This window comes from Planococcus citri, chromosome 1 (genome assembly GCF_950023065.1).
Source record: "Planococcus citri chromosome 1, ihPlaCitr1.1, whole genome shotgun sequence".
NCBI lineage: Eukaryota > Metazoa > Arthropoda > Insecta > Hemiptera > Pseudococcidae > Planococcus > Planococcus citri.
The window spans coordinates 63,385,779-63,411,293 of NC_088677.1; the positions used below are offsets into that span (position 1 = coordinate 63,385,779).

A 25,515-nucleotide genomic window follows, 5' to 3' on the forward strand; every position below is an offset into this window, starting at 1 on the left:
TGTTTTGATCGAAAGAGAGATCATCAGATAAAATAGGTAATTGTATTCATGAGAAGGTATTTATGTAGGTATATACATAGTAGGTACATACATTCATGAAAATGTGCGAGACGAAAATACAGAGAGAAAGAAGTAGAAATAGCGATAAATTAGATACCAATTTTCCACGCAGAAATCTGTACCTTGAAGGAATTTTTGGAAGAAATTGAAATTTACTTTTCTACTTTTTGATGTAGGTAATTTTCAAGAGGTTTTTTTTTGGAATTTTTTGGAGTCGAAATTCTTGGATGAATTACAAAAAACTATAAAAGGACAACAAATTTCTTTCGAGTCTTATTTTTTATTCATGTCATCAAAAAAATAGGTTTCATCATTGTTTGCGATTGCAATTAAAAAAGACTCCAAAAATACTCTTTGGTTACTCCCCCCTCACCACGTATGAAAAGTGGTCCTTAAAATGCCATGAAAAACAGAATATCTATAGGTACTTACTCTCAGAAAAGACAATATTTTGTAAAGTTGCAAATTCGTTGTCTACCTACTGCAATATTCCATAATTTTTTCAAAAAATGGGCCCCAAAAATTATTTTTTTATTAGGTAGGTACCTACTTCTATGGAGAGAGTAAGAGCACTTTTGCTATGCGATTGAACTTGTTTGTGAATTGAGGGTCTTATTGGGTTTAAAATTTTTCAAAGTAGATACTTGGCCCAAAAATTACTCGAAGGCTATTACTGAGTAATGTGTAGGTCAATCACCAATCACCTTACTTACCTACCTAATTAGATTTCTTCGAGATTTTTAACGGTCTATAATGTTTTGAGGGGATAAAAATAATTTTTCACACTTTTAGATCCATCTTGGCCATATTTTCGTCAAAATAGCGTACCTACGAAATTTTATATGTTAGAAAAGGTTTCTGCAGTAAAGGCCCCCAAATTACCTAATTCTATTTATATTTTTCGCTGCTAATTCGATTCATTAAGATTGTTCACAGGCAGATAGATTTAATAATAGAGTAAAATCAAAACAAAAATTGTATTTTATAAAATTACTTAAAAAATTATTTTCATTTTTTCTTCTTTTCAGTTTCGTGTAATGTGACAAAACGCAACCATAATACCTATAGCTCATTTTCACATTTCATTGGCCGTTCTTTTTTCTCCCCATACACGAATGGAAAGCATCTGAAACTCCACATTTTGGAATTGAGCCATATTTTTGTTCAACTACAACATAATATAAAACAATTGAGTTATTATTCAAACATTTTTTCGTGAAACTGAAAGAATTGAAATACAAAATACTTATATAGCTTACCTTCATTTTTGCACTCTTCGCCGAAATTGCTCACAAAAGACAACATAGCCGGATCATGCCCTAACATTGCTTGAAATGATTTTGAAATTTCTTCGTAAACGAGTTTCCCATTCTTTACCTGTTGATGCATATTGTAAAAAAACAAAATGAATAAATAAAAAACAATAGGCTTCAATATTACAACCATAACGTATTGTAATTAGGTGTCATCGTCGTTGATAATTTTTCGCAATTAATGTAGGTACTTAATAATGTTCTACGAAGATAAAGTAGATAGGTACGTACCATTCCCATTTTTTCATAGACACATTCTATAACACACTGAAATAAAAATACGTGCTTATTAATACTTGACCCAAGCATGATACGAAACATCAGTCAGTACCTATTTTAATATTAATGAATAATATGAATAAAACGTACGTGTTGAATTTCATTTTTTGGCGATTCTTTTCTGTATACTGAGGCAAAATCATCTGTAAAATAAAATCAAAAAATTGAAGTTTATCAAGAAACGGTCAGCATAATATTAATAAAATAGTTTATCGCGTTTGTATCTACGCCTCTGACAGAATTTTTAAATTTGAATTGTACACACATTTATGCAGAAAGGTCGAAAATCCCCGAAAATCCCCGAAAATCCCGCAATCAAAGGGTGCAGATTGGCAATATAATTACGTATGGTAAAATAAGGTTCAGCGAATTAATTTTACTTCAGGAACAAAGTTTCATCCAATTTACAGCAAAATAATACTACTAAAAAATGTCGTATTTTTTTTTTAATTTCTAAAGATTTGATAAGAATTGAGATGAAACTGACAAATTTTATTCTAGTGAAAAAAATTTAAAATGTAAAAAACGAACTTATTGGCGCTATTTTTGGTAAAAAAAAAAAAAAACTTGAAATAAAAGCAAAGCAACATACTCACCATCGCTCACTTCTGGTTTTTCTTTTCTACATTCTTCCACAGCTTTCTTTCTACTGTCTCTGAGTTTTTGGTGTTCTTCCGAAATACACTATAAAAATCTCACAAAAAAGTTACTTTTATCGTTCAATGAGATTTGATTGTGAAAGCTTGAAATTCAGAACAGTTCTACTCACCGTGACTGTTATTATCAAGCAAACAGAAATCGAAATCCTTAATAAAGTCTTCATTCTTATTTCAAAAAGTTCCACTTTACTAATCACTAATAATTATACAAAGCATTTACTTATTCGATGTTAATCTCTTAATTTTTTGAAAAAAGAAACACCTTACGACCAACTTGGAAGTATCCACGAATGAATGAAAACGACGTTATTCTTTGAAAAATTTTTATTGTTAAATTACCTGTAAATTTGATGCCATCGTCTATCGTGTCAAATTATAATTTTTTTTTATCTAAGACACGACGAATCTGAAGGGAGGTGGGAAGATTGACATAGGCTAATATTTCCTGTTAATTAAATGTCTCGTCAACAGGGCTGTTATTATAAAACCACTAAAGCCAGTTTTTTTCAAATTGATTGTAGGTGTTTAAAGAATTAAGGTGAGTCCATTTCAATATCATATTGTCATTATTTGCACCTGAAATTTTAATTCAATTATTCTCGTAATCACGTGACAATAACAAACATTATAAAAAAAATAAACAAATTTTGCAGTATAAAAAAATTGTGAAATGGATATCTAGGTACTATTTATAGTTTGAAAATGCTGATTAGGTTCTTGAAAAAAATGCAGACAAGTTTTTTGCACAGTCTTAAGGTGGATCCCAAAATTAATTGATTTTTTTGCGGTGTCTTTCCGAAATTCATATCCTTTCATAAGAAATTAATTTGAAAAAAAAAATATGTCGAATTTGGCAATTGAGAATTGTATTAAAATCCGTGGGAAAAAATGGCAGTTCTTTGATTTGGCTCAAACTTTGTTGTAGAAGCAAATGGCTTATATTTAAGTTGTTCCAAAAGGATGCTCAGGAGAGCTGTAAAGGTTTCTCAAAATAATGAGGATCAACGATTACTTTTTATTGAAACCAGAGCTAAAATAATTAATTAAATATTAACAAACAAAACGAATTCAAACTTATAAAATTCTTTGAATTACAAAAACAAATTAATACTCAAGTTTATTGGCGAAATTAAAATACAAAAATTTTAAAAATGATTTCCAGGATGGTCACGATGATCGTGTTTCTGAAACAGAAAATGCGAGGTTTTTTTTAATGGCGATGGTTTTCTGTAGGTAGGTAAAGGTAATTAATTTCAATTTGATATGATTTATACAAATATGAATCAAACAATACATATTAATTATTATATAGTTCCTTATACTTACGTCTCGGAAAAAATCTATAACACAACCTCTCATAGCTTTTGCAGCGCCACATTTTTCGCCACTAGTAGAAGCACTCGCCACTGAAAACAAAAATAATAAAATACCTAGTATAATTCAGGTAAATAGGTCGTACCTATCCTAACCTAACTTATTGAACGAAGAGTAAATAAAACATTCACAAGTTTAAATTTCATTTTCAGGACTTTTTAAAAATAAATTGTGATGAATTTTCGAAAAATTAAGTATACACTTTTCTCAGTCTCTTTTTCGAAATATTATAGTTTTTCAATCCCAATTTACAAAAAAATCTATGATTAGGTGTATTTTGTTACGAATGCGAAGATGTGGAAATGTTTGAAAAAATCATTCTTATGCCACGAGTTTATAGCTATTACGATTGAAATCGATACTTTTGATAATCCGGTTCAATGACCTTAAAATTAACGTTAATTGAACTTCATTCAACGTCTAAAATATGCGGAACATAAAATGATAAGAATCTCATTGTATTTTGTGTGCTAAAACAGGGTGTCTAACAGGTACTGCAGGTACTGCAAGTACTGTAAAAGTACTGCATTGAAATCCTCGGTACTGCAAGTACTGCAAAGTACTGCATTTTGCCTGAAAAGTACTGTATTTTTTCTCAGAATCATCAATTTAAAATTTTTTAAAAACCTAAAAATGAATTAATTGGTGAAAATTAAAAAAAAAAATTATTTTCATTTTGTACCTCAAAAGATGGCAACACTTGTTAAATTATACTTGTAAAAAATTTATCGACAAATTCCAACCGGTTCAAAAATATTTTTTTTCTGAGGGGGGGGGGGTCGGTGTAAGCTAGATAAAAAAAAAATAAGGTAATGCAAAAGGTACTGTAAAAGTACTGCATTTCTTCGGAGAAATTGTGTTAGACACCCTGTAAAAAGAATAGGAAAAATGAATGTGTTGAATAGGTTGCCTATGAAGGCACTCGTGCAGGGGTTCTTCAAATTTTATTTTTCATGCAGAGAGGCTGTTAATTACAATATAATTATGGGTAATTTTCGATCTAACAATTAAGAAAACCTTCTGAATTGAAACTCTGTAATTTAAAAGATTGAAAATTTAAAAAATTCAAAAAATTTGTGAGCTGTTTTAATATATATGAGAGTGATTTTGAAACTGTTTATTAAATGTCGTTCTTAAATTTAAAAAAATAAAAAATTTGAGTAAAAAGAACCATTGTGAATAATTTCCTCAATTTAACTTCCAAAGTTATTTTTAAATTAATTTGTAAATTCAAGAAAATGTGAAATATAATATAATCTTCATAGAAGGCCTTCAGCTTTGGTCTACGTTATTTAAAAAAATATATATTTCATAAAAAAATTTAAAAATCACCCTTGAAAACATCTTTTTAAAAATTTTTAAATTTTCAAAAATTGAAAAAAAATCTAAAAACGAATTTCATAGGACTTATTAATTTTGACGTATTTTTTCTTCGAAATGATTTTATGTAGGTAGTAGGTACCTATACTAGTTAGTTGAGTAGGTATATTCTTGTTACCATCCTTTCTTTCATATGATTTGAATCTTTTTTTCGGTCAATTCCGACAAACTCATCTCCTTTCCTCCTGATCTCAATCAAATCTATGTAGGTAAATTTTTGAAGCGTCTTGCTTCAAATTTAAGAAATTTTCTCCCAATATATCGTCGAAGGGGGAGGGACCTGAGCCTCTGCCTATATGCTTGCGAATGTACTATACATAGTTCCTAAATACGTATCTATTTTACTGAAAATACTCGTATGTTACCTATTGGTTCACATGATATGAATAATTGCTCCGCTTTATTCAGTTCTTTTTGGTCTTCTCCAAATCTAACTTTGATCGATTTTATAAACCCGCTGTAATCCAGTTTTCCATTTTTGAACTATTCAATAAAACAAAGGTACGTATTTCAATTAAATCAGTCTTACACGAATCACTTCAGGTTTGAGATAGGTACATCAGTTCACAAATTAATGAAATCATGATTAAAAAAAAAAAACTCACCAATTCCAGTTTATTGCAAAGACATTCCAAGAAGCACTGCAAATTAATCATTTACATTAGCAACAGGATAGTGAACGTTTCTGAAAATTTTCAAATACGTAGTAACATAACTTACACTTTGTGCTTCATTTGCTGGCAGTTCTTTTCTGTACATTATTTCGTAATCATCTAAAAAAAAAAAGTAAAAAAAAAGTATTTGATTACCTACCTATTTATTTAGTTTTTATAATAAAATTTAACTGCTTCGAATACATTGCATTGTACGGTGTATGACTTCAATTTTCAATTGAGGTTAGTAAGTAAAATAATGCAAAAAAACAAAATAAATGAATGAATAAAATTTTTAAAAAAAAGTAGATAACTTACCTTTGCTTACGTTTAATTCTTTTTGACATTTCTCAGCAGCAGCGATCCTTTCTTTTCGCGCTGTCTCTAAATCAGCCTAAAAAAAAAAACAAAAAAAAACGGTAAGTACCAAAATTAAGTCAGGTAGGTATTTAAAATTTTTTTAAAAAAAGGTAAATTATTAGATATGATTACCGTTGCCATGCTAATCACACCAACAAAAATTAAAAATAGTATCAGATAATTCATTTTTATTAATCGATATGCAAATAAAAAGCTAAACCACGCGATAAAATTATTAGGTAACAAAAGTGCACTTAAAACTTGAATTGTCAAAGTATGTATCGATTTCTTTTGATATACACAGTTCGGTTTGTAATTAATCACGTCTCAAGGTGAAGTGAGATGAACTTCTTATCGATGAATACAAAGAAAAATAACCCACTACCGTGAAATTTGTTTACTTCATTAACAAGTAGTCGGTAAAAGAAAGTGATTCTCGTTCACCCAGTCATAAAGTCGATTTAAAAATTAATGAAATGAACGAAGTAAAATACCTACATATTCTCTTTAGGGAGATGAACGTTTGAACGTTATTATAATTGCCTATGTATGATCTTGTAGGAAATTTTTCATTGGGTGCAAAATGCACGGTTTTTGAAACTTTCTCTTTCATGTCAATTTTTTTCAAGTTGTTCACTTGTGAGAAATGACCCCTTTTTTACATTTTCACTTATTGTGAAAGTTGAACTAAAAATATAAAAAAATAAAAATTAAATTAAATCGTAATTTTTTTATTTCAAAATAAATTCAAAATATAATACGTTGAGATTGGATTTCAAAATTATGCGAAATGTCGCGAGTTAATATCCTTCTGGGGCATTGATGCCAAATAAGCAACTTACTAATGTAGGTATGTAGATGTACGTAATTTAATCAGTGTAACAATTCAAATTTTTTTAAATGACATTATTATAATGATTCGCGGTTGTGTTCAAATTAGAAGAACGAATTTTATTAACAATACTGATTCTAAAATGGACTTTCAGTTTCAGAATATTAATTGTGAAGAGTTGAACGTTCACGTTTTTGTAATTTTTATTGCTGTAGAGAAATCTTTAGAAGGATGTTTATTTCAAATTTAGGAAACTTTGACGTTTTATTTCTTTAAAAAATCATAAAAAATACATTTTTGATTACGACTAGGTAAATGGAAGTTGGATGATATTTCCAAAGACCAAAAACTTGAAAATATTTAAAAACTGAAGAATTTATCAAATCATAAGTACCTAAATACCTTAATTTTATGATTCTAATTTCTAACCTCTTACTCCATTAATGAATAATGACTGAAAATATTTCGATTCCTCCGATAAGAAGCTACCTTTCATTTAGCTGAGGTGAGATTTTCAAAGAAAAATAGGTATCTGAATTTTTATATTTTTGCATTACACATCCATAACTGACACAAAAAGTATCAAACTACTTACTTAAGAAATAAAGTCACATTCTCATTACTACCTATGTATTAGAAACACACAACATAGGTACCTACGTTGATATCATTTATTAGATTTTTTTGCATTTTATTTTCATATTTTTATGTAAGTATATTGAACAGTTCTTCTACAAAATGTTTCAAAACTACACAAGTACATAATTATGAGTCTATACTTAAGTACATCATGAAATTAAATTAAAATCATAACCGTAGATTGAGTAAAATTGAGATCTTGGCTCAGGTTACATCAAATTATCCAGCTTATCCATCGTATAGTGGGTCCCAAAGGTAGATTCAAACGGTTCCGTTGCCAGTTGGCATTTACAAATTGCCATTAACTCTGGTAAACAAAAAATTAAGTTTTTATAAATTTATTCGGCGGCGTTGAAAAAAACGAACACGAGCAAATTGCGTTTAATGATTGATTGTATTGGTGAATTTTTTTTAAATTCCAATTTTGAATTATTGATTTTTTAAAAAAATAAAAAAATATAGCTCTGACCTCTGACTTTTTAAAAAAATAATTCGACTATACCTGATTACATAATACGAGTATCAACTTACTTGAACTTGGCAAGTTTCATATCAGCGCACGTATTCAGCAACTCGAATCCGGCTCGATATCTTTTGCATTTTGAGTAATTAACAAGTTTTCTGTTGACTGAAATCAAATCATTTATGAGTTGATTATCAAACTGCGAGAAATTTACACAAAGCAAATAAGGCAATATAGAATTGTAGATAAAAATCTTACCATCAGGTACACATTTTGCTAAATTTTTTTTCGCTGTGTCGAATGCCGCAGTATCGTACGAGGAAAAAATTTCAGTTATGGTTATCCATCCATCCTCGATCACGAAACCTTCATCGTCATACTATAGTTACCAATAAATTGAAATAAAACGTTAGATATGATTAAGCGAATTCAAGTAATTAAGAATCTAAATAAAACCCATAATAAAATTTTTTTTCAACTCACCAATTTGAGAGTTTTCGTCAAACATCCCAAAGCTTCGCACTAGAATAAACATTATAATTTATTTTAATTTTTAATCATTGAAACTCATTTTGCTTTTAAATAGTTACACATGATAGATGTTTTACTATCGATGAATTCAAAATCTTACGTCGAAATCAAAAGTATTGGAGTCCAGAGGGAAAAGAGCCTGAATAGTAGTATCGTTTAAATGCCGAGCTGCCTCTTCTGAAAATAAAAAATTCAGAAAGTAGGTACTTAGGTATTAATTATACGAGAATACGTCGAGACAACCCTAAAAGAAATATTGGAAAACAATAATGCAAAAAAATAAATGGTAAATTAACTCACTTTTTATAGCTGTGTTAAATCCGCAATAAAAAGCAGCGCTGATGTATAATAAAATATAAGCCAATACTCCATTCATGATGAATTTTTTTATAAAACAAAAATTGTTAACTTATGAACTGAGTTGATGGAAATTTAATTTTTTCTCAACTGTGCACTTTCAAGTTACGTCTTTCAAGTTTATATAGACTCTAAAGTACTTTATCAAATCAAAAAGAAGAAAAAAAGAAAGTAAATTATAATTTAAATCAACGTAAAAATAATATCACGAATACATGCATTTCAAAATATTACAGGTCACGGTCATATGGACAATTTAGTAAATTATTATTATCAGTTTTCGTTTAATTAAACATTATTTTAAAATGAAATAAACAAGTACTTAGTACCTACTTACGTATCAAGCAATTTTCACTATCATCATAGGTACGTACGTACCTACCTAGAAGCAGCAGGATTAATGATTTTGAAAGATGTGGAAAGTGAAAATTCGGAAATGACGTTCGAAGTTTGGTTTTCAGGAATTAAATTCTAAATACATACGTAGAAATACGAGTAGGTAGGTATCTTCAATTTTTATTCACTGTGATTTCAATTTAATTTGCTTTTTTAAAGTTGGGGAAAATAAACAGAAGAAGGATTCGCAATGTTTGAGGTACCTAGACTAATGCTCGAAGGGAATACAAAAGATTAAAATTGCAGGTACCTAGATACCTACCTATTTCATTTCAGTGTGGATCAATTTCATTTTTTTTTTTTTTTGATTGCTCAAAATTTGGAACTTTTAATTGGTAGTTTTCTGATAAGTAGCCTGTTTCAACAAAATGTGATAATTGTTAGGTACATATGTAATTATAATTACATCGATTTCAGTTTTTTTTCCAAATTAAAGAAAAATATCAGATTCTGGTTTATTAGTTTAGGTAGATACTTGGAAAAATTTTCTAATCGACTTTGTGCTTATAAGATTGAGACTAATTAAAATTGGGTAGATAGGTAGGTAGATATATTTTATTGTAGAATCAAAAAATATCTACTTTAATTCAATAATATTTCAATAAACAAAGTAGATAAGTGAAGGAGAGAGGATCTATTATAATTTAATCAATTTTAACATTTTTTCTCAAAATAACAATTATTTGTTTCGAGTGCATTAGGCAAATTCATTCACTAAAAAAAACACATTTTTGCTTTCTCCAAGATTTTTTTTTTTTCAATTCAAACAACATTAATGATGAAAAACTGACCGATGACTTCTTTATTTTCCTCGAATAAAGATAAATGCATTTTACTTAATTGCCATTAATCAAATGGTTACGATAAGATTGTTCAAAAACAATTTGAGTGTTTGAAAACGTAATTGGGTACCTGCCTAATAAACTGGGAAGACTGCTCTGGATGAATCATGCCTACGTAGCACGTACGAGAATCTAAATTGTCACGAAAGTAAACTTCGTACTACTTACCTGTGATTTTGATTAGAGTAATTTTACATCTTCTTTCATCGATAGCTAAAGCTGAGAAGTAATCATTTTTATTTAATTGAGAATGATTTTTTCTCCAAGTTTAAGATTGTTCTCTGGTGAATTCAGTTACCTACTAAAGTTGTCTCAATTTTCTCTAGAGCAAAAGTGCACACTTAATTTGATGAATTTTTCACCAATTACTCTAATCTTAATTGAAAAGTGCGTAGGCAATTCTTATAAAACGTTGCTGGAACCGACTAAAAAAATTGAACTTGAATTGTTAACTAAATCAGAATGATTTCATTTTTGTTTTCGCATCAGGAGTCACGTCGAGTCATTTATTTCATGTCAGTTGCTTAGAGTTTTTGTCCTTAATTGTAAGATAGATAAGCTTCGGATGGAGACATTTATAAATATTTCTTATGACAATAGACTTTGATGAGAAATGACGATGACGAATTGACACGTTTTCTTCTTCTTCTTCTTCTTCTTCTTATAAAACAACTCAAACACAACTGATATTCTATACTCATTTCTCCTGAACACTAACCTCACTAGCTAGAGTTTGTTTTATAAGTGTATATATTTCATATTTGGAGGAAAGTTTCGAGAGAAATAGAGATACTTAAATTTTTTTAAATTGTGTATTAATTCGAGCCTTGGTGTATATTCTAGAATCACGTCAATAGAAAATGAAATTGAAATTTGACAGTTTATTAAGTATAGGTGATGTACAAGTCATATTCATCGATTAAGTAGGTATAATAAATTGTAAAAATATTCATTTTAGAAGTTGATCAAAGTTCAAATGAAACAGGATTCGATGATAAATACAATATCTACCTAATGCAATAAAAAAAAAAAAAAAAAAAAAAAAAAGGAAAAACTATAGGTACGTCAATAATTGTACATAATATTGAGAACATTCAATTCCGAGAAGTCATCTAAATCTTGCTGGGTACTTATCTATACTTAATGGAGCTGTTGAGCAAAATTCCTAAATCTCATTCATTGGAAACCACTGAGTTTACTACGAGTATAATGAGAATCTGAAAAACAAAGAATAAATGTAAATATAGGTACGTAAACACAACGAACGCAAATTTGATTAATAAATGCTTGACTTGAATCCCTTCATGAACTAAAAATAGACACGTAAACTTACTTAAGGTATTCTTATCAACGCAAGCTTCCAGTAACTTGGCTCCAGTATTAACTTTACTACATTTTGGAATACTGTTCAACTTTTGATTGACTATAAAATTCAAAAACGAAAATATTAAATAAACGCTGTCTTCAAAATGAAAAAAAAAAAAAAAAAAAAAAAAATGCAGTATGTATACATAAGTAAAATTAGATCTTTACCTTCGGGTATACATCTGCGCAACTCTTTTTTCACAGCTTCTATTGCATTACTATCGAATTCGCTAAAAACTGCTGCTACAACTAACCATCCATCTTCGATTATTTGATCATTTTCGAACTAAACATAAAAAGTCAAATTGTCAAATTACAGTATAGATAGGCTCTATCGCCCACCTGAAGTGTTCTGAATTAATATTATAATTCCATAAATAGGTAAGCATACCTATAGGAATTTAAACGATAAAAAAAAATAGATTTTTGCAAAAAGTTTTATAATAGGTAGGTAAGTATGTGCTCAATGTACGTAAGTAAGGTACCTACAAGTATAACATAACATAACATAACATAACATAACATTACATTACATAACATACGTACAAATCTCGCTGTTTTGCCAACACATTGTAGAAAATCGCACTGAAAAAATACATTTAATTTAATAAATTAGTTTTAAATTAAACTGGTGTGTTTATTTTGATTAAATTAGAAAAAAAATACCTATAAAAAATTGTCACCTTACCTCGAAATTTGAAAAGCCATTCGAAATTGTAGAATTATGTTTGGCCAGTTCCTCTATAAAAAGATAATTACGATAGGTAAGTAAGTAAGTAAAAAGTGCGGATAAGTATTGAAAAAATTGCATAAAAGTCCACAGGTAGATTAAATAACGATGGTTTAAAAGTCTCGAATTTATAATATATAAGACAAAATATGTACTTAATAAATGGAAAATCAAACTTACCTTTGACAGCTGAATCAAATCCGCAATAAAATGCAGCACTTATGTACATTAAAATATAAGTGAACCCTGGATGCACCGCCAGCATCTTGAATAAATTACAATTAATAAAACGTAGGTAAGTATCGAATCGGAAATTATGTTTTGAGATGATACAATTTTCAAGTAAAGCTTTTATACTTTTGTAGTCGTGAATTATCACTGCAACGTAGCTTTTATCAGTTTAGAAAATTCCAAGAAAAGAGATGAAATTTACTCGATTTATGTGAAAATAAGTTTATTCGAAAGCAATTATCTAAGTACAGACATTGCTTTCGTAATCTCGTAACACCTGCAGGTCACGGTCGTGGAATTCATTAACGAATTGTATCTGAATATTATAATATGATTTTTCGTTGCTGCTGTGAGTAAGTATTATGATTGTGAAAAGAACACGGATGTATTTTAAGTAGCCTATACTAATTTTTTGAAGGGGTAATCGTATTCTTCGTGAAAAAAAATGCCAAATATACATAAGAAAAGTACATGTTGTACCTATGTTACGATATGACAAAATATCTAACATCAAATATGTATGTACCTAATGAAAATACAACACAATTTGAAATCAATCACTCTCGGACAACTCCAAAGTCTCCAGCAAGTTTACAATTTTATTCCAGTAACTTCAAAATGCTGTGGAAGAGCTACAAACAATCTCGGCTGGTTCTGCATAACTGCTTTTGAGCCAGTCAAGAGTAATTTGAGATTCTTGAAGAAAACTGAATATTCACTGGAGGCTCCGGAATGGTCCAAAAGTGGTTGTTTTCTTTGAATTGAAGTAATTACGTATTCAAACAACTGGTTTGTTTTGTTTTGAAGGGGAGATATAGAGTTGAAATTGGTCTTTCAAGACGACCATTTTCAATTTTTTCAATTTTTCGAATATTTGTCAAAAATTTAAAAATGAACTTCAACACCTAAGCTTTTAGTGACTTTCAGCAGCTCTAGTCTATTTTTTAAATTCAAAGAATTTTTTTTAAATCAGAGAACCAAAGTTGGGAAAAATAAAATGTTACCAAATAAGGTAGAAATATTAGATTTAATATAAGTACCTACTCTCTAGCTTTTTTTGCTCCTCGCTCTCCTAAAAAAAAAGAAAATGATTCGAAGCAGGTTGAAGTAGTTTTGTGCAGCTCTGGAGCCTCCATAAAATTTTTGGAGGTATTAAAAATTCTTCTTAATTTTTAAATGCTGAATCAAACTATAGAAAGCTGAAACATGATATGCACCAGATTTTCAACCTGGAAAATAAATTAGAGTCAGTTCTGAGTTGTTCTGGAGTCTGTGGCTCATTTTTGTAGGTGTTAGAAATTAGATTACCTGCATAATTTTCACCAAAAAAAAACTTGATTAAAAAATTGTAACTTGGAAAATAGGCATCCGAATTTTCAAAAACCAAATTTATGAACCAAATGTTTCTGACGAAACCTTCTTATAAAACAAAAGATAAAACAATTATCATACAAAACTGCCTATTACCTAATCTGTAAAATTGAAGACATTATGACCTTTTAAAATTTCAGTGTAGCTTCCTTAAAATGTATAAACTTTTAATTTGCTTCTTACTCTTTCAATTTCAAAGACAGGCATTTACAAGTAGGTACCCACTCACAAGATACCCGAGACTTCATCCTTCAAAATCATCGAAAATTCAACTTTCAACAATTTGGAGGAATAAGTAAAAATTACAAAAAAAGTTTTCTTTTCAACATTCTTATTAGGTAACTTCGTTTGTTTTAGAGATAGGCCATATTATGAGAGAACATTTTTTGTGCATCTGAAAAAATTAGGCATGCCCAAAACAATCATCAGGAATTGAAATTTATTTTTCCAAAATTCGTTTCTGTGACTTAAGGTTTGGAAGCGTGTTTATGATTAAAAATCTGGAACAGACACGGTTTTGAACCAGTAGAAACCGATTTTGGAATTTTGACAGATTTTATGAGTTTTTTGCGAAGCTAGGATTTCCAAAAGTTTGTTGGAGGCTCTAGAATGGCTTAAAGCTACCGCAGATCGACTCACACATGTTGAAATCAGAGTGTAAATAATCTTTTGCATGAAGATTGATTGCAAATTTCTAAACAGGTACCTACTATATATACCTACCTACTTTTTCATATTCATCTGAAAATTTATCAGAAGTACCAAAAATGCAAATAAGTTGAAGGTTCGAGTAAAAATATGAAAATTTTGTTCAATTTGAATACATTTTTCAACGATTTTTCTATATTTTTTTCATTTTTGAGACTTGAAACTGGTTGTAACTTACTCCATCTAATTTACTCTTTTTCAGAGAGCATAGATTTCTATTAAATATTTTCATCGCCTGCTAATATTAGTCTCAACTCAAGCAAAAATATATACACGAAATTGAAAATTGAAAACAGTTGTATAATTTTGTTTTACCTAATATTACGTTACAATTGAAAATAAATATCTATTGAATTTAAAATTTAAACAAATCAAGTTTTCGATCAAAATTTTTATCAAACACTAATAAATTCAAAACATTTAAAAATAAATCGGTAAATAAGCTATTGAAATGCATAAAAAATATCACTGCGGAAAATATCACAAAATCATCATTCATCTCGTCGGGAACACATTTGATAACAATTCGAAGCAATTAGAAAATTCTCAAATAGACGCCAGTTTGATTCTGAAAAAAAAAAGATGTCAAATAAATTGAAATACCTATAGGTAACATCTAGTCGACTATTTTCGTTTAAAATGAAATAAGATTAAGTAAATGGATCGAATGCAAAACAGCAAACTTACATTAAAGATGGAAGAAATCGATCAGACAAGATCTCATGGCATAACCAGCTCCACATTTTTCGTTAGCTTTCTTCTCAACTGTAAAACAAAACAATAATTAAATGGGTGGGTATAAATTCGAACATGAAAAAATAAAATAGACGATTGAGTAGGTAGGTACAGGTAGATCTAAACAACACAAGAAATAAACAAGAAAGTTAAAATTAGGTACCTTCGGGTTGGCACTTTTGAAAGAATTGTTCAGCTTCGTCTAATTTTGACTTATTATCAGCGTACCTAATTTTGTTGTAATTGATGAAACCATCGTGATCCAATTTTCCATCCTTGATCTGTAGAAGTATTGAAAAGTGTTATAGAACAAAAAGGATATTGTTATTTTAATATTCACAGTTTATAGATTTATATTAAAATGAATCAACTGATTACAACGTACCTCTCCCAGTTTCTTGCCAACGCATTCGATTAAACACTGAAAACAAATTCAAATATAAGTAAATAATTTAGCAACAATGTACATGAAGGCTGGAAAAAAGAAAGGAAAAAATGCTACACAATTTCAACAAGATTATAAGAAAAATAAAGAAAAATTTACTTTCTGAGCTTCATTTGCTGGCAATTGATTTTTGTTTTCGAGGATCTTATAATCGTCTGTGAAATAAATAAAATAAAACTTAAATTAAGAACTAATTACGAATTTGCACTTTCTACAAATTACATATACATAATTCATTCACCTTACAATTAGTTTAAAAAAAAAAAAAAAAAATAGAATTAATATTTAATAATCATCTATTATTTCTGAGAAGGAATAAATAAGTACTCACTATCGCTAGGATTAAGTTCCGTTTTACATTGTTGGACAGCATCATCGATGGATTTTTTAGCAGCAGCTTCGTTTTCAGTCTACAGCAAACATCAAACACACGTATTGAAAAATTAAAAAATTCATCAGTAAGTATCGAATAAAGAATTTGAAAATTTAAAAAGCATACCGCAGGTGCAGCAAAGGCACAAGCCAAAACAGCGAAAACCGACAATACGAGTAACTTATTCATTTTATTGATTTTTCAAATATGAAAATAATTCAATTTTTTCAAATTTCTCAATTTAATCTGACGCTTACCAATAACTCTGAATACCTCAACTTTTGCTTTCAGTATACCAAATGATACCTAACCCTGCCACTTGGTGGTTTATATAGAGATACCCGTCAGATGTACTAACCTTAGGTTATGGGTATAGCAATAAGGGAAAATTCTCGAATCTTAATTACTGCGAAAAATTCCACCTCCTGTGATTAAAAAGCTACCAAGCAATTTTTTTTATCAACTTTTTAGATTATGTAAGTAATTGAGCTTTAATTGTCGATGCCAATCGAGAAAAATATGAAGAAAAAATCGTTAAAATGTAGGTAGTTTTTAATTGGAACCTTTTCTCTTAATTAATCGGAAACCTATCAGAACTAATGACTCATATCAAGTGTCAATGTTTTGCTTGAACGGCATTTTGAATTAACTACCATATCAGTGTGTTTGAACATTAGATATATCGATTGCAAAAGGTGAAAAATGATATGTAAACACGATTTACCTACTTAGTTATCTGTTCAGATAAAACAAGAAATTAATAATTTCAACTTATTTATTAAGATAAATTAGAAAACGGTAACAAAAATACATCGAGATGAACACCTCAAAAAATATTAAATTCATAAGTCCGGATTATGAATAAATTATTTTAAAATAAATTCAAGCGCTTGAGTTTTAAGATTGGGGAGCTTTAGGCTTCGAATGCTGCGGTTTCAACAAATTTTCATACTGTAAAAAAATAAAAGCAGTAATTAATACTCAAGAAAGTGCAATAAGAAAGCGTATCTTATACTCTAAATTCGAACAAGTAACAAATTTAAATCACCTGTTTAAAATTAGTTCCTACGCAGGACCTCAAGTTTTTTCCAATGCTGCATTTTTCACCGGTGTTTTTGAAAGCTGAAAGTGCACAATTCACCGTTTTAAATTCTCATTTGTTTCCAAATGAATGGAAATAAAATTAAAGAAATTAATATAGGTACCATACCTTCTTGCGAGCATTTCTCGTATATTTCGTCCATTTTCGATAATTTTTCTTTATCTTCTCCATAAATTGCCTTGGCTATGGTCGTATGCACGTCTTTGTCTAATTTTCCATCTTTAACCTGCGTTGAAAAATTATGAATGGTAAGAATTTGGCTATTAAAATACAAATATGTATCAAAAATTAAAAATTCGTCCAAGTTGCAGGAAAAGAAGTTTCATTTTCTTCTAAATTCTAATTTATTCGGTACTTACTACCTACTTTACATACAATTAGAAAAATTCATGAAATTGTTTTTGCATAATTATAATTTTATTCTCTCTAAAACAGTGTGTTAACGTAAACAAGACGAAAAAAAGATAATTCTTAAGAAGAAAAAAAAAAAAAAAAAAAAAAAGGCTCATATACCCACCATTTAAGTCTAGGTCTATGTATGAGGGAGGAACACTTTCATTTAGAGTTTTTTTTACATCTCACAAGTCATAATTGATCGTAATTAACACGAATTTTACGCTGTTTTAAATCCAAAATAATTTTTTTTTAAATTTAAACTTGGAAGCTTAAAATTTAATTTTTTTTATGAAAGTTAAATTTTTCGAATAAACGATAATAATAATAAAATAAAGGTTAATAAAATTGATTGAAAATTTAAAATGGCATTTTACAAAAACTATTCAAATGATTGAGCATTCAAAATTTTTTTCATGAAATAAAAATAATGTAGGTTGGTATTTAAACTATATACCTAGATACTTTAGACGATTTTAATTTATCTATTCATGTATATAATTTCAAATCATGATTTATTACAATTAAGGAAATTTAATTGGTGCCTAATTATTGTTGATATTAGTTTCCAAAAGCAATATTATTAAGCCTACTTATCTTCCTACTTTGATCATTTTCACTTTCAATCGCTTGGTGCACTTTCCAATAAATAGGAATGAAGTGAGATATTTTGGTACCTACTCATTGTATTTACCTATTAAGCAACTAGACATACGATAAGCTAATGAATAATACTTAATGAAGATTTCTTACCAATCCTAATTTTTTGTAGAGACATTCCAAAAGGCACTGCAAATGAAATCATAGTAAGGATTAATCGTAACAATCAATGCCTTTACGTCAAAATGGATTATTATTCATAAATAAGCGTATTTTTTACACTACATAGGTACTTACACTTTGGGCATCATTTTTAGGCGCATCCCTCGATTTCAAAATAGCAAAATCCTCTATACATTAAAATTAAATCGAACATTTTATTAGAGCATATTCTTTTACAAAATGAGTGTACCTAAATAGATTCATTTTCATGAAGATGCATAATTTATAAGCTCACCATCTGTAACGTTCAATTCTTTCTTGCATTCCTCAGCGTATGCGTTTCTTTGTTGTCTGCTATATTCAGCCTATACAATATCATACATCAGTATTAGAATTTTACTCAAGTTTGAGATTTTTCCCTATTTTAGATCACTAAAATAAAAATCCAACACTTACCGAAGCCACTGAAAATGTCAAACAGGCGAAAATCAACACTTTTACTAAAATATTCATTTTTAATCGTATTAGGCTATCTCAATTTCAAACGAATAAACAAGAGAGCACAGTTCTGAGTTCAACGTTCTATTAGGTAATTCGATATAACAATGCTTGATTCTTTGTGCTTTTAATTTATTTAAAAATGGTATCTACCTATCCAGGATGCTGAGAATTGGTTCAATATGAGTGGGGAATATTTATATTGTATTTCTTATCTATTCGAGCTTTTGCATTTACGTAAGTCATTAGTGATGAGTTACTACAGAACGAAGTGCTAAGAAATACCTACGTCAATTCTCAAGCTTGCACTTTGATTAGGTGAATAGTTTATTTTGGAAAATAAAACAAAAGTATTCCTATGGTTTTGCCATATTTTATCATCTCTCCGTTCTTTGAAACTGTAACGAATGATTGATAAGATACCTCTACATATGTAATTTATTAAAATATATACCTCGTTATCGAATTTTCACGTAATTGTCGAAATAAAATTGATAAGATGATGATGTTTTAAAAATAATTCTCGAATTTGTGTTCTCGTGATATTTCAGTTATGTTAATTAGGAAAATAATTTGCTGTTAACGAGACTTCCAATTTATTCGACTAATATAACGATGGTTATCCAAATTTTGGTGAGTTTGGTGTAGACTGTATACAGTCTACACCAAATCTAACCTATGTGTATGTATCTGTCTACCTTCTGCCAATTTTAATAAAAATGATTCGAAACCTTCAGCATTCATAAAGAATAATGTGGTTAGAAAATTATCTCTCAATTAATTAATGATCAGTTTCAACTCAACGAAAATTAAGTACACGTCCTATACTAGATTCAATTCAAAAATTATATTGCACAATATTCAATAAAATTGTTTGTGCGTTTTACAAATTAAAAAAATACAAACATAAACTGAAAGTTACACCCAACATTAAGTCAACTCAAAAAAGTCAAAATAGCAAAACAACTCTGTACAAAATCTTACACTTGTTTAAAAACAAAAAAAAACAATGCAACAACATTTTCGAAAACAAAACAAAAAAAATCACCTCTAAATAGGAAAAAATCTTGATTCGAGCAACATCTGGATCATCGAGCATGAATTCCTAGTAGTACAATTCCATATACAGGCAAAATCTCAATTCATAAATCAGATAACACTTCTCAAGCGTCAAGTCTGAAACTGAAAAATGAAAACAAAAATGTTTTTATTCCCTTCTTTGAAAACTAAGAAACATTTACCAAAGAAAAGTAAATCTCTCGTACCAAATTTCATGCAATGATTTACTGCTTTAGCCTGTCCCTTCGTCATATTTTTGAATCCAGGTCCATAAATAGAGTCTTCTAAAGGTGGAGGTGCGAACATGTATTGGACAAAAGTTGGATGGATTTTCTCAACGATCTATTTAAATAAAAAAGCAAAGACATCATGCGTTAGAAAATTTTTTTTCGAGTTACAATCTTCTAGGTACAAAGAGTGCAAGTAAGTATAGGTAACTACGAGGTTATAGGTATGTGGGTGAATTTCAAATTGAAGAATAACACGTACCTGACCCCGTTTGAAAAAGTAGCAATCTGTGATGCACTGTAAAAAAAAATGATTAGAATGATTAATCGGTCCCTAGTTTATTTTATTGTGTGATATTATCTTCCTATTTTACTTTCGTTGATAAATAATTGTAATGCTTACAGCTTCTGCTATGCTTTTTGGTACTATGCTAGCGTTCAACATCTCCAAAGTGTCTAAGAAAAATACAAACATGGTTATTGCTATTGAGAAATACCTAATCATTTCGAAAAAGATCGATGGCACGAAATAAAAACAAAATCTCAAAAAGTCGAATTTTGGAACTCGATTGATCAAAATTTGATCATGATCAATTTTCGAACTGTTTTCAAGACTAGAATTGATTTTTTTATTTCGAACATAAATCGATCCTATGAATTTAAAAAATCGATTTTTAAAATTCGATTCATCGATTTTTATTTTTGGGAAGTTTTTATTCTTATGTGAACATTAAATTGAATACCTACTTCTCTCCACCTCAATAAATCATCATTAAATTTTACAAATTTTGACCTTTTGAAGAAGTAGACGATTAAGTTGAAGAACTATGAATATTAACCCAATTTTTTTCGTTCATTTCACAACTTCTACAGCTCGTCTAAATAATCTGAGAGTGAGTATGCAAAAAAACAATAAAGAAAGTTGTAATCCTATTTCGGCATCTATCAACGACGTACACAAGTTAGGTAGGTACTCTACCTACATATGTTTACTTACAGGGGAAATCGCTAAAGTTTTGTTCCAAATTACATTCTTCAACATATCGAACATCTTGCGAATCAGTCTCCTAACAAAAAAATTGAAAATTCATGAAATCATAGTAGGCATATGATAATGATGATGTTCAAATAAGTAATATCAATGTACAGGTACTCAATGGAATAATAAAATTGAATGTAAATCTAATCGTTATCTCACCTCTGCCGGGACAACCAAAGCCAAGGTCACGAGATACGCAGAAATCAAAATAACCGAAACCGAATGCATATTTACTGTTCTACCATCGAACACAAAAGCGCATGTATTAAAGTGAAAATACACGAGAACAGTGAGGTTTAGATAAAAACAACAAATCGCCAAGTCTTACGAGAGATAGTAAGGTATTTTCGCAGACAGATGAATCTACTGTTTGAGTCTTGTTTTAAGAACCGACGACGCCAACGAAAAGTAATAAGTAATTACTCACCTAGCTATTTGCTATAGATTTTGGCCGAAGAGATCATTTATCCAACTTATTATCGCAAAATAAGTGATAAAAATCGTAAAAAGAAGAAGAAAAAGCAAAAATACGAAACGGATGCGTCAGTTTTTATCTTAATTGTCCATAAATTTCAGTCTGTTTTTAGATTATCTATTTCAAATGCTTTTCTAATAAAGGACACATAAATGTAGTATTTCCGTATACTAATGAACTGATAATTTCATGGGCACTACCTACTTACTTGCTGCTAAAAATAGATTCGTAATCCACTTTTTCCATTCATCAGAACATTATAATTTACTATTGAGATTCTCTAATCTTGTTTTAAATTGGTATGTACCTATACCTATCATGTAAGTGTTTAAGGCCTTCTATTACTTTTCTCACCCTCGAGTTAAAAAATACATGAAAAACTATGTAGATAGAGATACCTATGTAGCTGATTATTTATTTATTAAAATTACTTATACCTACCTACCGAATTTCAAAACAAAGAATCGAAATTTTGATAATTAAACTACCTGTTTGGATCTTGAATATTTGCATTTTTATTTTTGTCTCGCATAAACATTACTCTATTTACTATACTCGATAAAAAAAATTATCCATCAAACTAGAATAATTAAAGGTGCCTAGATAAGTATTAAAATCATGCTTTTCAAAAAAAGAAAAAGAAGAATGAACTAATGAGCTATTAAACATTTCGTTAAACTTTATTAATTGACTATTACAGGTATACCTTTAATTCGAAATTCTTATTTTACCCTATGTTTACCCAAAATATGAAAGCATCTCGTTAAACAACACAGATGAAATGTTATCGAGCATTTTAATGACTTGAATCGACTTCCTTCGACTCCAACGCTAGCGACGAACTACATGTCCAGGCTTATTTTGATCCATTGCGTTATAAAGTAATTCCAAATTAAGGCAATATCTAAGATCATACATTAGCCAACATTTCTCAACGTGCATCCCTAAAACTGAAAAAAAAATGGGTAATTATTTTTTTTTTACTCTCAACTGAGAATACATCACTGATGATTGAAGTCAATTACACGACTACAAGACTGCTTACCATATTTCACACAATAATTTATAACGTTTCGGTGTCGATTTGACGTACTCGTATTTCTGAACGAAGGCCCATAAACAGCTTCTTCCAAAGGTTCCGCATTGAAAGTGTATTCGATAAATTGAGGATTTTTAACCTGCTTGATCTGCCAAAAGAAAAAAACATTGTATGAGTATTTTTTCCCCATGTAGGTACGTGTGTGGATCAAGATGAAAAATTAGCTTGTAATACCTGGCCCCGTTTGCGATAGTAGCAATCAAATATGCACTGCGAACATAAATAATTATGTATAATTGCAATAATTTGCCTCATAGTGACTGGTATTGTTAGCTAAGTAGGTACTTATTTTATTTTCACTAATTTAAATAGGTAAAAAAAAGTTACTTACACCTTGATATTTATCTTTCGGTACATTGGTAGCATTCAACTCCTCAAAAGTGTCTAACAAGAAGGGAAAAAAAGCATTTAAATACGTATCAATTGTGCTTATTAGGCATACGTATTATGTAAATAGGTATGAAAAGTTTACAAAGTGTCTGAGGAGTGGGAATGAATCGCTAAAATTAAAAATTCTGCAGATGTAATCGAGCTCTCTATGAAAAAAAAAACTCGGGGCGAACATGTTGCCTATTTCGAAAATTGAAGGGACGAATAGAGTCTATCTTCGATATTTTCCGGTGAATTGGTGTGATATTCGTCAAATACGAGTACCCACAGCCCCCACAGGATAACTAAGTTAGTAAGTAAGTAAAAGATTTCCAGAATAAATTGCTATCAATTTTGTCACCTCTTTTGACACCTCTCCAATCGATTTTGAAATTTTAACAATAAGTAACCATGCGTCCAGTTATTTGACAAAAGTTCAAATTTTTTGAAAACATTCCGAATTTCAAAGAATTTACTTTCTCGCTCAGAATTTCATACAATTATAGGTTACCTGAATTTTTTCAAAATTTGATTTTTTGGTCAACAGTGAAGGTATACTTAACTTATCCCAACTGGCAAAAGAATTCTTGAATTAGATACAAAGCTAAATACAGAAGAGTAGGAAAAAATATTTGTAGGTACGTCACCAAGCGAAAATATCAAGAGGGCGAAGGTATTTTTATTGATTTTTGACGATTTTTTCAAAACCAAATTTGGGCTTAAAAATTGAAAAAAAATCTAAATTTTACCAAATTACCCTATACAAAGCTAAAATTTGGCATTTACCCAATTGTCTACTTCCCAAATCGATTAGAAATGGTTTAAAATCGTTTCGGGCAGTTTTAAAGTCTCCATAAAATTTTCGAAAAATGAAATTTTCGCAATATTTTACACAATGAAGTTGGAATGCTAATCAATAATTTGAGAGGTCGAAAATGCAATGGAAAAGAATTCTCATCGAACGTTATTTTCAAAATATCAGAACCGATTTTGAAGATTGAAATGACTGTGGAAAAAAAATGATTTTTGGAGACATTTTATTGAGAACATGTTTACTCACATGCCATATCGCCAAATTTCATGCATAGTATTTTAATTTAAAAATTCCCAAAATAAAGCGATTAAAAAAATGCGAAAATCCAATGTTTTGTGGCCACATTCGCAAAATTTGAAAATTTTAAAAATGTTGTATAAATTAAATTTTAATTTTATTGGAAAATTGTTGAAGCTCCTGGAGAATTTGCATATGTATTATGCTGTTCAGTTTTGCTCAATCATTTTGAAAGTCTTATCAGATCATTTTATATTCCAATTATTGATCATCTACCCATTTTTGGGAACACTAAGGAAGTAAATAAGTAATCAAAGCCAAAACTACAAAAAAAAAAAAAAAAAAAACATCAAAAATTGGATGGAATGACAAATTTTTTGATTTCTCATAGTTTTTCGAAAATTTTGAAGGCTTCCCAACACCATAAACAAATATGCATTGGCTAAAAGTTATTTACTTACAACGTAAATCACTAAAATTTTCTTCCAAATTACACTCTTCAACATATCGATGGTCTTGCGAATCGTTTGTTTCCTAACATGAAAGTTAAAAAATCAAATCGATGATTTTCAATTAAAATTAGCTCGTAAAATATTCTGATGCATACATATTCGATGAATTGCAAGTAGGTTCATAAGATATATTTACTCACCGAAGTCACGACCACCAAACACGCAGAAATCAGAAAAACCATAACGAAATTCATTTTTTTTATACGTAGATATTTACTTTGTGTATCTTAAAACCGAAGACAAAAATGAAAGAAACAAAATAGAAACAATTGAAAGCGATGTGAACAAATGAGTCTCGCATGGAAAATATCTTAGACTATACTTATAAGACCAATGGACCGCTCAAGTCTCATTTCAAGTACCTATAAATTGTATTCCCGGAGAAACAGCTAATGATTTCCTGTATTGGTTAAACTTTGGCTGTAGAAAAAAACTATCGGATTCACTATCATACTATTATAAATTCATAAACAATAAAAGTTCTGAGTAAAGGTAAGTAAAGTTAAAATACCTATTAAGAAGCAGATGAGGTAATTTTTATCTCAATTACCTACCATATCCATAAATTTTGGTTTGATTTTTAATCGTTATTTCAAATGCTCATAATAAGGAAGTACCTATAGACTCTTATTTTGTTCATCAAGTGATAATTTCATGGTCACTTCACCTATTAAACTTATTGCTGAAAATAGACTCGTTTTAATTTTTTCAATTCAGAATATTTCGTAGTCGAGATTCTTTGATTCTCCATTTTGGAAAACGAATGCCATGTGCAAAATTACAGAATTTCCTGTAGGTAATCATCGTAAACCTAACATCTTGGTAAAACTCAT

At 29.4% G+C, this 25,515-nt stretch overlaps 6 protein-coding genes across 9 annotated transcripts; all 6 read right to left on the bottom strand.

Moving 5' to 3' along the window:
* Window positions 1-1,018: 1,018 nt before the first annotated feature.
* Window positions 1,019-2,660, bottom strand: LOC135833262 (uncharacterized). Its single transcript, XM_065346980.1, has 6 exons — window positions 2,422-2,660; window positions 2,249-2,336; window positions 1,743-1,795; window positions 1,605-1,640; window positions 1,320-1,437; window positions 1,019-1,228 (listed from the first exon to the last, which is right to left on the bottom strand). Exons 1-6 carry the CDS (start codon window positions 2,473-2,475, stop codon window positions 1,143-1,145), a joined length of 435 nt encoding a protein of 144 aa, XP_065203052.1. The 5' UTR covers window positions 2,476-2,660; the 3' UTR covers window positions 1,019-1,142.
* A 646-nt stretch (window positions 2,661-3,306) lies between these two features.
* Window positions 3,307-6,523, bottom strand: LOC135833261 (uncharacterized). The gene is made up of 7 exons (XM_065346979.1): window positions 6,211-6,523; window positions 6,037-6,112; window positions 5,786-5,838; window positions 5,671-5,706; window positions 5,431-5,548; window positions 3,638-3,717; window positions 3,307-3,495 (listed from the first exon to the last, which is right to left on the bottom strand). The coding sequence occupies exons 1-7, from the start codon at window positions 6,262-6,264 to the stop codon at window positions 3,457-3,459; spliced, it is 456 nt and encodes a 151-aa protein (XP_065203051.1). The 5' UTR covers window positions 6,265-6,523; the 3' UTR covers window positions 3,307-3,456.
* A 912-nt stretch (window positions 6,524-7,435) lies between these two features.
* LOC135833264 (uncharacterized) lies at window positions 7,436-12,578 on the bottom strand. Of its 2 annotated transcripts, XM_065346984.1 has the most exons (11): window positions 12,414-12,578; window positions 12,192-12,244; window positions 12,050-12,088; window positions 11,672-11,789; window positions 11,472-11,561; window positions 8,844-11,355; window positions 8,644-8,720; window positions 8,496-8,534; window positions 8,271-8,391; window positions 8,081-8,177; window positions 7,436-7,856 (listed from the first exon to the last, which is right to left on the bottom strand). In XM_065346984.1, exons 1-6 carry the CDS (start codon window positions 12,496-12,498, stop codon window positions 11,315-11,317), a joined length of 426 nt encoding a protein of 141 aa, XP_065203056.1. In that variant the 5' UTR covers window positions 12,499-12,578; the 3' UTR covers window positions 7,436-7,856; window positions 8,081-8,177; window positions 8,271-8,391; window positions 8,496-8,534; window positions 8,644-8,720; window positions 8,844-11,314. The 2 variants fall into 2 exon arrangements, with proteins under 2 accessions (XP_065203056.1, XP_065203055.1); XM_065346983.1 differs by lacking the exons at window positions 11,472-11,561; window positions 11,672-11,789; window positions 12,050-12,088; window positions 12,192-12,244; window positions 12,414-12,578 and having other exon boundaries at window positions 8,844-9,042.
* Window positions 12,579-14,822: 2,244 nt separating this feature from the next.
* Window positions 14,823-16,422, bottom strand: LOC135833263 (uncharacterized). The gene is made up of 7 exons (XM_065346981.1): window positions 16,223-16,422; window positions 16,055-16,133; window positions 15,823-15,878; window positions 15,664-15,699; window positions 15,442-15,559; window positions 15,231-15,308; window positions 14,823-15,111 (listed from the first exon to the last, which is right to left on the bottom strand). The coding sequence occupies exons 1-6, from the start codon at window positions 16,283-16,285 to the stop codon at window positions 15,232-15,234; spliced, it is 429 nt and encodes a 142-aa protein (XP_065203053.1). The 5' UTR covers window positions 16,286-16,422; the 3' UTR covers window positions 14,823-15,111; window position 15,231.
* Window positions 16,423-16,853: 431 nt separating this feature from the next.
* LOC135833260 (general odorant-binding protein 19d-like) lies at window positions 16,854-19,034 on the bottom strand. The gene is made up of 7 exons (XM_065346978.1): window positions 18,810-19,034; window positions 18,649-18,718; window positions 18,489-18,541; window positions 18,345-18,380; window positions 17,307-17,424; window positions 17,145-17,218; window positions 16,854-17,047 (listed from the first exon to the last, which is right to left on the bottom strand). Exons 1-7 carry the CDS (start codon window positions 18,864-18,866, stop codon window positions 16,994-16,996), a joined length of 462 nt encoding a protein of 153 aa, XP_065203050.1. The 5' UTR covers window positions 18,867-19,034; the 3' UTR covers window positions 16,854-16,993.
* A 642-nt stretch (window positions 19,035-19,676) lies between these two features.
* LOC135833259 (uncharacterized) lies at window positions 19,677-25,310 on the bottom strand. 3 transcript variants are annotated; one of them, XR_010556434.1, is made up of 12 exons: window positions 24,823-25,310; window positions 24,632-24,704; window positions 23,082-23,134; window positions 22,925-22,960; window positions 22,697-22,838; window positions 21,336-22,601; window positions 21,135-21,204; window positions 20,885-21,024; window positions 20,541-20,593; window positions 20,400-20,435; window positions 20,117-20,252; window positions 19,677-20,033 (listed from the first exon to the last, which is right to left on the bottom strand). XR_010556434.1 is itself a non-coding variant. In XM_065346976.1 (6 exons), the coding sequence occupies exons 1-6, from the start codon at window positions 21,402-21,404 to the stop codon at window positions 19,957-19,959; spliced, it is 441 nt and encodes a 146-aa protein (XP_065203048.1). In that variant the 5' UTR covers window positions 21,405-21,654; the 3' UTR covers window positions 19,677-19,956. The 3 variants fall into 3 exon arrangements, 1 of the variants encoding a protein (XP_065203048.1); XR_010556433.1 differs by lacking the exon at window positions 20,885-21,024; XM_065346976.1 differs by lacking the exons at window positions 20,885-21,024; window positions 22,697-22,838; window positions 22,925-22,960; ... (1 more) ...; window positions 24,632-24,704; window positions 24,823-25,310 and having other exon boundaries at window positions 21,336-21,654.
* Window positions 25,311-25,515: the final 205 nt, after the last annotated feature.